A 12,444-nucleotide genomic window follows, 5' to 3' on the forward strand; every position below is an offset into this window, starting at 1 on the left:
CTATGTATCTACCAACATATCTAATAAACTACCGATTGGTGACTTCATGTTTCTAAGAAAAACTTTTAATGAGTTCCAGTATCTGTTAGGAACTTACCACTGGCTTCTCTATGGTAAAGAAACAAAGGATACCCATTGGATCAAAGGTAGTATATATATAGCGATTGATGACAATGCAGTGCTGGTGCAGTCAGTCTGGTCTTCAGGCCCTTAGATATGTGCTGGTCTTATTTAAATCATAGCTATCACAACACAGGCATTTCAAAAGGAGTTAGGAAAGATCTAAGTTAATGTAATCTTCTTTGTACCTCCACTAACAGCTGTTCCCAAAAAGCTCATGCTGCTCTGGTTGTTTGAACTCTTCAAACGGTTATTTTAAAAGAGAGAACCTAACAACTTTCCAAAATGCTTTGCTGTTCAAGCAACTTTTTAATCCAGCTAAATACTGATGGAAGTGAATAGGACAATATATCGAGTGGTTCTGAAGAACTCAGCATCATTTGATCAATCAGCCCTACTGCTTTGTTCACAGATATTGACGAGTGTGCTGAAGGACGGCATTACTGTCGTGAGAATACCATGTGTGTAAATACACCAGGATCTTTCATGTGCATCTGCAGAACAGGATACATACGCATTGATGATTACTCTTGTACAGGTAAGAGCTGATTATTTATCAAAGGAAAATAACTGATAGTCATATCAATACCCTCAAATACTAATCTAAAATTTGTTTTAGTTAACTTATTTTATATAGAAATTCAGTACAACAAAAGAAGCACCAGAATAATTACAGGAGTACAGTTTTTAAAAAAGCTGGTACATATTGCAAGTCATACACATGTTGCATCATTTTCCCAATAGAAAGACAAGGCCAGCTTGCTATATTAAGTACACACTTTTTATCCTGCATTTGTAGGGAAAGGGGATTGCATGAGAGAGCCTGACAGGGCACAAAGAGTACCATGATATTCCTATAGGGCCAGATGGTGCCCAGCTTCTACATAGGACACAATGTGGGGTGTCCTATGTGGGGGGTTGTGCACCCCTAACACAGGAGTAGGGCACAAGTGCAAAATTTGTAGGAGGCTAGTAACAGTGTTGGTACTAGTCTCCAAAATATGGAGGGAGGAAGTGGGGAATGGGCCTTCCCACTGGCTAGCAAAGCTTTGCCAGGCACAGAGGTAAGTGAACATTGTGTACCAGATTCAAGGGTAGCATGTGGCTGTACTCACCCTGCCCTCCTTAGAGTACGGGGAGTCCCTGTGCAGGAGTCAACCTTTTGGATGATGCACCTTCCGTACTACTCTCCAAAAAGGGCTATGCCTGCAGCCTTTCAGATAGAATTATCCACCATCTAAATGGAGCTTGCATGGCCTCTCTTAGAGCTAAATCTTCTGTGTCGTAGATACATGATTTTCTCTCCTTTGGGATTCTCCTACATAAGGGAGTCTACAACTGCACTCCCAAAGTAGCACTCCATCCCCTTTGTGCCACCGGAGTGCAGGATCGGGCCCTCTCTGCAACTTCCACTCTTGCATCTTTGCCACTAGATTCTTCTAGGGATAGACTCAAGTCCATTTGGGCTTCCCCCAGTATAGCTCTATTCTCACTTACTTCAGTTCTATTATAAACTGGTCTGGGGGTATGAAATGATCATTTAAAAGCTAACACAGCAACATTTAAAAAGGCGTTAATTCTTACAGTCAGGCTAACTGATGTTGCTTCTGGGAGGAGCCTGTTTATTTCCATATTAGAGAGATGAGGCGGATGCTATTCAAAGATCTGAGACATTTGTTTGATGGAGAAAAATGTGTATGGAAAAAATTGTTTTATTTACCCTGTGGATCCATTTGTTCTTTATGCAAAAGAAAATATTTATGCTGTGAAACCTTGGAGTTCATTTACTCTAGATTGATATAGCCTGTAAATGGATGTTAGTGTTTAGAGTGAATATATCTTGTACACTGATACCTTTAATTTATTCTGTCCCTGAAGTTACTTTTGTAAATTCATGCATATGGAATGTGGAAATCTTCCCCATATTTGCTGACATGCATAGCTGTAAAATACAATATAATTAAAAAAAATGTGGATGTCTCTACTAAACTTTAAAATTGCCTAGAAGCTCATTAGACATTACCTTTTTCACCATCTCCAAATCAAACTCTGTCCCACATCCTGAAATAAGTATAATAAAATTTCTAATGGAATCAACCACGCTTTTTGGAATAACAAGATGAATTATTTCCCCTCTCCATCCCTCTCCCATTCCATTCTACACTTTCCACCATCCTGATCAGAGAAGGAAACTTCAGAACAGGAGGAAAAGGATTGAACAGTATTGAAAAATTTCAGGTCTCTCCAAATGTCTTTAGGGTGAGAACCTTAGCTAATATGACTGTTTGTGACACACCCATGTCTGAACAGCAATGTAGCTTGCTATGTTTTGGAAAATATTTCCTAAAAGCACCCACCCTGGGACAAGAGGTTTTTCTAGAGTGACATCATTGCCTCACTGGATATGTTTGTTTGATGCTGAGAAGACAATTTTTCTTGATGGTGTAATTTCCGCTAATGACAACTAGAGAAGCTAGTAGGAATACATTCTATAGGTGTACTATATTTTTCTGGTCTCACAATTACTTCTGAGCATTTCCAATGCAGCCATCAGTAGTTAATTGAAATATGCAGAACTAGGAGACGTCACCATTGCGTTTCAATCAACTATGAGGTATTCTAAAAGTGAATGATTGAAAAGATAATTATTTTTAAAAATCTGAGTGATACAGGATTACTTTTTAAGTCAACTTTGATCTGTAAAAAATACTTTATGCTTTTATTAGCTTGTATTCCTGACACAGAAAGCTTTTTCACTAGAGCAATTTGTTAAAGCAGGTAGAAGGACCATATATCTGCATATGAGATTGCTGTAGCCTTACCATAGTGATGAGAGCATGAATTTATCTCTGCAATGGATTTGCCATCTATTCCTTTGTTAATGTGCTTCTGATACTAACTTTTAATTTTTGAGGCATAAATAATGAAAATATGTCATCATTACTTTGACATGTACTTTGAGGAAATTTTCATTGATATCCACTGTTAAGGTGCTTTTATTGACAGCCTTGAAGAAATTCATTGTGTTCTAAGAACCTATGGGGGTTCTAAATAGCAAAAACACTGATTCAAGTTATGTCGCAGCAGGATATGTTTAACATAGCGGTGCTGAATAATTTTGGGAGAGAGCTAGCACTTGATGAAAAGAAATAATAATAAAAATAATGTGATGTTGTACAAACAGTCCAACAGATTTAGTCTGGGCTGTTATATTTAGGTACAGCAGACTCTTCAGAAACATTGTTTTCCCCCCAGAGCAGGTAGTAATACATTTAAATGTGCAATTTACAGGAAAACCCATTATACTTCCATATATTGTGATCTATATTTTAAAGAGAGCTTTAATGGCATCTAGCCAATCAAATGATGTTTAAAATTTGAAAAAGAAAAATGTTTATAAAACAAAATTTGTTTACAGTGGAAAAGCATCCAAGTGCTTCATATGGATTGACAGTCTTAAAAATAAGTTCCTTCCACTGCTTGTAAGCACGTAATTGCCATCTGCCCAGTATGATTGAGAAGAGGAGAAAGTAAAAAATTTCACCTTTCAGCACCGACATAATTTTCAGCTGTCTTAAGTGCAGCAACTCTCATGGTTAGTGTAACTATAAGCAAAACAATGAGAGTTCTGTGGCACCTTAAAAACTAAAAAATGTATTTGGGCATAAGCTTTCGTGGGCAGAAACCCACTTAATCGGATGCATGAAGTGGAAACTACAGTTACATAGGTGTATATACACATGTAAGGATGGGTGAGTTCATCACAGTGAGGAGGTCAAATGTTAACGAGGTAATTCAATCAGGGTGGATGAGTCCCATTCACAACAGTTGATGAGAAGGTATGAATGTCAAAAGAGGGAACATTATTTTTTGTAGTGGGCTAGCCACTCCCAGTCTCTATTCAGACCTAGTTTGATAGTGTCAAGTTTGCATCTGAGTTCCAGCTCTGCAGTTTCTCGCTGAAGTTTGTTTTTGAAGTTATTTTGTTGAAGTATGGCAACTTTCAAGTCTGTTACTGAGTGTCCAGGGAGATTGAAGTGCTCTCCTTCTGGTTTTTGAATGTTACCATTCTTGATGTCTGATTTGTCCATTTATCCTTTTGCGTAGAGACAGTCGGGTTTGGCCAATGAACATGGCAGAGGGGCATTGCTGGCACATGATGGCATATATCACATTAGTAGATGTGCAGGTGAACAAGCTCCTGATGGTGTGGCTGATGTGGTTAGGATCTATGATGGTGTCACTTGAGTAGATATGTGGGCAGAGTTAGCACGGGCTTTGTTGCAAAGATACGTTCCTGGGTTAGTGTTTCTGTTTTATAGTGTGCAGTTGCTGGTGAGTATTTGCTTCAGGTTGGGTGGCTGTCTGTAAGTGAGTATTGGCCTGCCTCCCAAGGTTTGTGAGAGTGAGGGATCATCTTCCAGGATAGGTTGTAGATCCTTGATGATGTGTTGGAGAAGTTTTAGCTGGGGGCTGTAGGTGATGGCCAGTGGCATTCTGTTGTTTTCTTTTTTGGGTCTGTCCTGTAATAGATGTCTTCTGGGTACCCATCTGGCTCTGCCAAGCTGTTTCTTCACTTCCTTAGGTGGTTATTGTAGTTTTAAGAACGCTTGATAGAGATCCTGTAAGTGTTTGTCTCTGTCTAAGGGACTGGAGCAAATGTGGTTGTAACAGATTTGAAAGTTGCCATACTTCAGTAAAAAACTTCAAAAACAAACTTCAGCGCAAAACTGCAGAGCTGGAACTCATATGCAAACTTGACACTGTCAAAGTAGGTCTCAATAGAGACTGGAAGTGGCTAGCCCACTACAAAAAAATAGTGTTCCCTCTTTTGACATTCACACCTTCTTAGCAACTGTTATGAATGGGACTCATGCACCCTGATTGAATTTACCTCATTAACACTTGACCTCCTCACTGTGATGTAACTCACCCATCCTTACATGTGTATATATATATACCTACCTAACTGTAGTTTCCACTTCATGCATCTGATGAAGTGGGTTTCTGCCCATGAAAGCTTATGCTCAAATAAATGTGCTAGTCTTTAAGGTGCCACAGAACTCTCATTGTTTTGCTGAAAACAGACTAACATGACCACTCTGTGACTATAAGGTTACACTGCATCATGAAATACTTTTGAATGTGATCTGGTTTTTTTTCTTGTAATGGTAGTGGTTCTGGAGATAAAGCGGGTTAGCCAAGATTTGCTATCTGACAGAAAAGAAGTATGGGGAAAGAAAAGTATTCATTGCAGGACAAAGAGCCTGCCCTGCATGTAATGAGCATTTTTGAAAGATCCTATTAGGATGATGGTATTTAACTTGCTGTGTTTATGGGAATAAGATCAAGCATGTTCCCTGAAGAATTTTCAACTTTTCCTTAATTTATTTTCACCCTAATAAACAACCTTGTTGTAGCAACTTTACTGAATCTCTCAAAGCTCGCAGTGTGAGTAGAGACCTTGCATTTGCCTAGACAGATGAGTGGGAAGTGGAAAAGATGAACTGTAAATGGAATTGCAGTTTTAATATTAATTTTGACATTGATACTAAAAGTATTTTTAATCAAACAAAGTTGGACTTTATTATACATGGTACATTTCCTGCAATTACTGCAGTGGGCAGGTGTTGGTGGACCCGTCCTCTGCATTGTGACAAGTCATTGTCATATTTCTTCCTAAAGGTAGTTGAAAGCATCAGTGAGTTAATGTAACTTAAAGGTTGTTCTAAACTGTTGTTGGCTACCTGGCTACCAATAACTGTACCAGCTGTCAACGTATTCGAGCAGTCAAAGATTGTCTTGGCATAGGGATATCCTGGTCCCACAACCCTTTCCTATGTAATGCCAGCTTTAGGGCAGCTTGATTTTGCTAGAGTGATGCAACCAATGATCTGGCCCTAAGGTTATAAGTGTAAAGTTGGTGTGGCTATATAACAATTTGGTTATATTATATGTTATCTTGTCCTGGCCCCTCAATGCTTGTGCTTATAACAAGTGTAATAAGATTCTTGTAGTACACTAGTGCACTTTTTGTTGGATTTATTATGCCATACAACTGAATCAATTATACAGCTCTACTTTACTTTCTGCAGTAGCTAATCCTTTTGCCAAGTCTCCATTCATGCTGTGGGAGATTCTTGGTTTAAGACACCTACTGAAACACGTCTGAAACTGATAAAGAAAACAAAGAAGGGAGTGCAGACATTCAGGATTGTTGGGATTATGGGAAATAAGCAACCACTGACCATCCCCTTCCCCCCCAGATTCCTAAATGTAAACTTTGACAAGTGTATTTCAACTTGCATCACCTATTGTAACATTGTTTGAGCAAATCCACTTGTTGTAGTTCACTATATAATGGTGATTGATGATGATTGATAATTTTGGTTATATAAAAACTGGCTTGTGTTTATATAATAGCTGACTTACTGTGAATTAAACTCAAAATTGTTTGTGGCCCATAGTTAGGAATGTTAGTAAACTATTTGGAAGAAAACATGCCATAGTTTGACATTAATATGTCATTATTTGCACGTGGTGGCTGCAGCAGAGGTATGAAACTTAATGACAAAATGAGTAAGTTATCTCAGTTCAGTTTCTTAGCAGATTGATGTAAAATGTACTCTCTCCATTCTGAAACATACCTGTACACACAACTCAGCAGTCATTGCTCACAACAGATGCAGAGAAGAAGGGAGACTGAATTTATTTTTTCCTAGACGGAAAACCTAAAAAGAAATCAGTACTATCTGGCTGTTTTGGAGACTGTTAAGAGCTAAACTGTTTCTTTTGTGCATGGGACTCAGAGAGACAAAGTCTCTTCATGGCATATTTATGGAAATATTACATTGTATCTGTATTACATTTTGATTTTCACAACAAGAGAGGTAATTAACACATACATGTAAGATTTTTATTTGCAGTTGTTGTCCTATTAGTGAATTTACATAGATTGGATCAGTCAAAAAAACAAACAACCCCAGAATCTATTGCTCATGGACTGTTTTTCTGTTCAGAGACTGATCTTGCAAGTCCATGTGCAGTTTGGATGGGAGATGAGTGCTGAACTTCACCTATATGCTCAAGAGGTTCACAGGCAGCAAAGGCAAGACATAAAAACTGTGTCCCATGCTTAGCACATTGAGCAAGTACCTGTATTTTCTCACTCTCTTTCACATGGCTGGACAGGACCCAAAAGATATTATGTTGGGGATCTGGGAAAAGGTATAGCTATCTATTAGGGTTATTCTATTGAGGTACTTATATGGTGCCTATAGCAAAGTGCTGTGGCCTTCCTTGGAGCCTGGGCACAAGGAAGGGCTGCGACACCCTGCTGGACAGATCAGGACACTGCAGGCCACAGACCCCAGAGGAGCAGAGGGGCAGGGCCAGGATAGGAAGGGGAAGTAGAAAAGGCCGGCCTAGCAACTCAGTCAGGGGATAGCTGCTGCCAGAGAAGGACGTGTTCAATTATTTTATAGGATCTCAGTCATACAGGGCCTGATCCAAAGTGTACTGAAGTCATTGGAAAGTGTACCATTGATTTGGATGGACTTTGGATCAGGCCTTTACAGTATATGAATCATTTATATGGCTCAGAAATTTCTCCAACAATATTTGCTATAGTGCTATTGCTAAATTCAGGAGCATTTAATATTTTTCTGAATAACTGGAGATAGTGAAATCTAATAATTGTTTCCAAGTAAATTGTCAAGGAACAGTTTATTAACAAATTTGAATGACACATGAAATGTTAGCTTCCAAAATTCCAGAGAACTATGCATATTTGTCAAATTAAATTAAACCACAAATCTGTTGGCAAATTGGAAAGAACACTGATAACAGCAATAAAATAATTGAGGGTTTGGAGAAAGTGACTCGACATATGGGAAAGATTTAAAGAGATAAATTTGCATACTGTAGCTTATCTACATGGTGATAAGAATGTGTGGAAAGCTGAGAATCTGATAATCAATACTACTCATTAGTAACTATTTGAAGAATAAAAACAGCAAGGCTGGGGAAAGGCCTGCAACACCCCACCAAAGTGTATTGTATATCTTGGTCCTTATTTCATTGCATATCCCTCACCCTCCTTGCTCCACACAGGATTCCAGCTTCAATGCCTATTCATATCCGACTCCCACTCCTGTCTTTGGCCAAAATCCACAAAGGGACACCCAGGCTTCTAAAACCCAATTTGAGGCACCACTGCGATCCACAAAACCTAACTCTGTAATTACTGATCCTCACTCAGCAACTAATTTTTTTGCTGTAACAGTTCCCTAGGTATCTTTATTTCTGCCTCTAGGCATGTGCACTGCTGTCTCTCTAGTTGTCCAGACACTTCACCCACCTGGGCCCCAGCACAATCCATAAACCAGGGGAAGATAGGCATTGGTCCACCTAACTTGCCTGTGAGGCCAAATCCAGTAGTGTGTTCAGAACATGCATACCAGATTGGGAACCATTTAAAACTGGCCAGAGGATAGTCTCATGTAGGTCTCCCTCAATCTCTCCTGTTGAAGTTGTTCCACCTTGGATAAATAGTCATTGGGTCAGAGAGAGAGAGAGAGAGAGAGAGAGAGTAAGAACAACTCTGTAGTCTAATAGTTAGAGCACTCACCTGGCAGGTTGGAGACCCAGGCTCCAGGGCAGGCCATCTGCTCCAATGACTTCTTAATTATGTATCCAAACTGAATCAGCTTAAACAGGATAGATTGCAGGAGACCCACATCTGACTATCCCATAGTTCAGTGGTTAAAGCCCTCACCTGAGAGGTGGGAGACCCCGGTTCAAATCCTTTCTATCAGGCAAAGGGGGGAGTTGAACCTTGGTCTCTTATGTCCAGGTGTGTATTCTAACCACTGGTATATTACTATACTTGTTATACCTAACTATCTACCATAGTCATAAGTGAGTATCACCACCACCTCCCCATCCTCTGGCTGTTTTGTGTGGAGTTAGGCAAGCACAAGAAATAGCGTAGGCAAATAACTCCAGGAGAGGGTTTCCCGACTGTGGACTGCAAGCAGAGATAGGTGTCTTTCTGCAGTCTTTCAGGCACTGAACTCCATGCCACTATTTTGTGTTGGATCTGTGCTCACCTTGGTTCATTAAGACCAAGAGAGATATTATTCCTACTGCTAATGGAGATTCAGTCTCTCTTTGCAAGAGTCGGGTACCAGGTGCCCTCAAACAGGCCCTGGGAAGCCCTGTTTAGGGAAAATCTGTTGATTATTGACTGTCTTGCCAACTATTGACCTGTATCTAATCTCCATTTGTGACGAAGGTTGTAGAGAAACAATATGGAATTCTCATATTTAATATGTCCCAGTGAATCTGGATATGGAAGAAACATTGAGTTGGTGTCATTGGGCAGTGATCCTCTCCAGGCAGTGGAGGAATATTATTTGTCCATACCATTGCTTTTAGATTTGTCAGCTGCCTTTGGTACCTTTGAATATGCATCACTGATATGGTTATAGTTCCTTGTGGAAGTGAATGGAGTTAAACTATAGCGGTGCCGCATTCTTTTTAGAAAGGAGGTCTTAGATAATAGTTTTATGAATTTGTTTTTCTGCCCCAAAGCCTCTCATAGGTGCGATACCCAAAGTTTGTCTTGTCTCCCCTCCTAGAATTGAATATGTATGAAGCCTCTGGGAGGATTACTAAGAAAACATAGATCTGGTGATGACACCTGTCTTTGTCTCTCTCTGTCTTCTCCCCAACTGATGTAGTGGGAACAAATAAGCGAGTGTCTGGAGGAGTTTGGAGCTTGGATGAGGAATAGCTGGCTGTGACTCAGTTAAGATAAGACATTCTTGGTCCCACAGAGCCCAGATCAGTTAAACTTCCAGACGTGCTGCAAAGCCCATCTTTTCTCCCAGACATTCAAGAAGAAGGTGTATTAAGGGTTCTGGAATGTGACAGAGAGTTTTATTGGAATGGGAATGGTTTAATTGTGTTGTGTTTTATTAGTTATTTATATTCTGGCTGTATATGTTAATGATTTTAAATTATTTCAGAGCAATTAAATGGGATTTTATTTTCTCAGTTTATAAATAGAAAAAACACAACCAAAATTTAATTTACACATGAGAAATGAGGCCAACAGTTTGGGGCCCTGATTCAACATCACACCTCTCCAGTCTTATGCCGTGGTAATTCAGCTGATTTCAGTGACGCAAAGCTGGTGTAAGACTGCAGTAAGACAAGGTTGAATCAGGCTCTGTGTGCCTAAAGACCCTTTAATCTATAGTTTATTGCCTATATAAAAATGACCTGATTTTTCTGAGATTCCTGAACATATACAATGCAATCTGAAGTTAATAGGAGTTGCTGGTGCTCAGTATCTTTTGAAAATCAGGCCACTTTTTACTACGTGCCTACATATGGACACAGGAATCTAATGTTAAGCCTTCATTATTGTCATTTACCCATTACAGTTATGAAGAGGAACAAGTCAAAAATTGCACCTGGGAGAACCCAGATAATTTTCAGCCGCTCTGACTGTAGCAGCCCTCCTTGTTAATGACATGTTTGAACATTTTGGCCTCATTTAATAATAATAATAAATATTTTAGCTACTTCCCTCTTATGAATGTCATTTCTTTTCTGGGACTGCTTATAAAACTGCTGTCTTTTCAAAATGTCTTAGTTTTTGTGTGTTTGAGTTGAGCGTATAGTCTGCATTAAATAATAAATGACTAATAATAATTGTACAGCTGCAAGGATGACTAAGAGTAATGACATAAAACTAAACAAGGACAAAATCAGAGTGAATATTGGAAAAATTTCCTAGCAGAGAGCTTTATTAGACCACAGAAGCTGTGAAGTGCTATGGCTGGAGTAATTTAATATTAGATTCAGCAAACCACCTGAGAAAACGTTATGGGGAGCAATTCTAGATTGGCAGTGACATGGGCAAGATGGACCATCTGTCTCTTCCATCTCTGATTTCTGTAATTTCTTCCAGAATCAGAAATTGTATAAAAATAATATAAAGCCACGTGTAATATAAAAGCGGTATAAAATCCCTATGTAATCTAAAACAAGCTACAATAATGATGAAAAGTTCCAGATGGGTAGCCGTGTTAGTCTGTATACAGCAAAAACAACGAGAGTTCTTAGTAGCACTTTAAAGACTAACAAATTTAATTTCTGCAGGCATAAGCTTTCGTGGGTTCTGACGAAGTGGGTTACAGCCCACAGAAGCTTATGCCTGCAGAAATTAAAATAACGATGGCTGTCTGTGATTACAGAATTGATGTGAATAATAAACACTCCAAAAATCAGCTTGCATGCACAAAGCATTATAACTCAAAACCAATTTGATTCTGGTTTGCTTCACTTGGCACCATTTTTATTGTATTTTATGTTATTTTATCCACATGAAGAGCTCCTCTTTCAGGATAAATTCTCTCATAATCTGTTTCACAATGTCCACTTTCTAGCCATAAATAATTCACAAAGCTGGAAGTGGAATGATCTTTTTGAGTGAGTATATTTGTTGCAATGCTACTACATTACTAAAAGAGCAGCAAAAGTCAATATTATATACCTGCTAGATCCTCTACACGGGAGTTTATATTTCTGCTTCATTTGGATCCTCTTTGGTTATCGGTGAGGATCTTAGTTCAGACCTTTTCTTTTATTTTATTGGTTGTTTTTCAGGTTCCATTTCTTCCTCACTATAAACCTTTCTTGGAGCAATTGTTCATCCAGCTATCCAATTATAGTCAGATCTATTTCTCTGTTCACTAACCCACCTGCTCTCCTGACTCTTACCATTAATTAAACTGGTCTGGAACCCAGATGTTCTCTTGTTCACTGTCACAGTCACCTTTAACACTGGCTCAGGCCTCTGAGGACTTTCATCCAGTGTTTGCCAAAGGTATATCCCATAAATCCGCTCATATTAAAAAAGTGCTGAGAGTCATAGAAACCTTCAGCTTTGCCTAAGTGAAGCAGTGAAAGGAGCAGAGAGCAGCAGCTGAAGCGATGGAGGATTAATGTGGATGCAGAGGGTTTTCTGTATGGCTAACACAGCTAGCATTGTGGAAAGTAGAGCAATAGGTTCAGAAGAAGTTGTTTGAGGAAGATGATCAAAAAACAGCCCTTTTAAAGGACAGGTCTGTTGAAATGTGATTTGGGTTGATAAGCAGAAAATATATTCATTTGAGAGGCAGGAATATATGATTTCTTATATTTTGCAGACTGGAAGTCTATCATTTTAAAAGGATTGTCCTTTTAACAAATGTATAAAAGGGTATCATTGGCCAGTCAAATGGCACAGTAGATAACGTTGTACATTGAATG

The 12,444-nt window shown here is 39.0% G+C and overlaps 1 protein-coding gene across 1 annotated transcript in view; it reads left to right on the plus strand.

Moving 5' to 3' along the window:
- NELL2 (neural EGFL like 2) overlaps window positions 1-12,444 on the plus strand; it is a 218,221-nt gene that overhangs the window by 130,020 nt on the left and 75,757 nt on the right. Inside the window, exon 13 of the mRNA XM_067564164.1 lies at window positions 533-658. Within this exon, the coding sequence (XP_067420265.1) occupies window positions 533-658 (126 nt within the window). The remainder of the gene's footprint in view (window positions 1-532; window positions 659-12,444) is intronic.

The sequence above is a fragment of the Emydura macquarii genome, unplaced genomic scaffold (assembly GCF_026122565.2).
Source record: "Emydura macquarii macquarii isolate MOO-44397 ecotype Brisbane River unplaced genomic scaffold, CSIRO-AGI_Emac_v2 contig_2636, whole genome shotgun sequence".
Lineage (NCBI taxonomy): Eukaryota > Metazoa > Chordata > Testudines > Chelidae > Emydura > Emydura macquarii.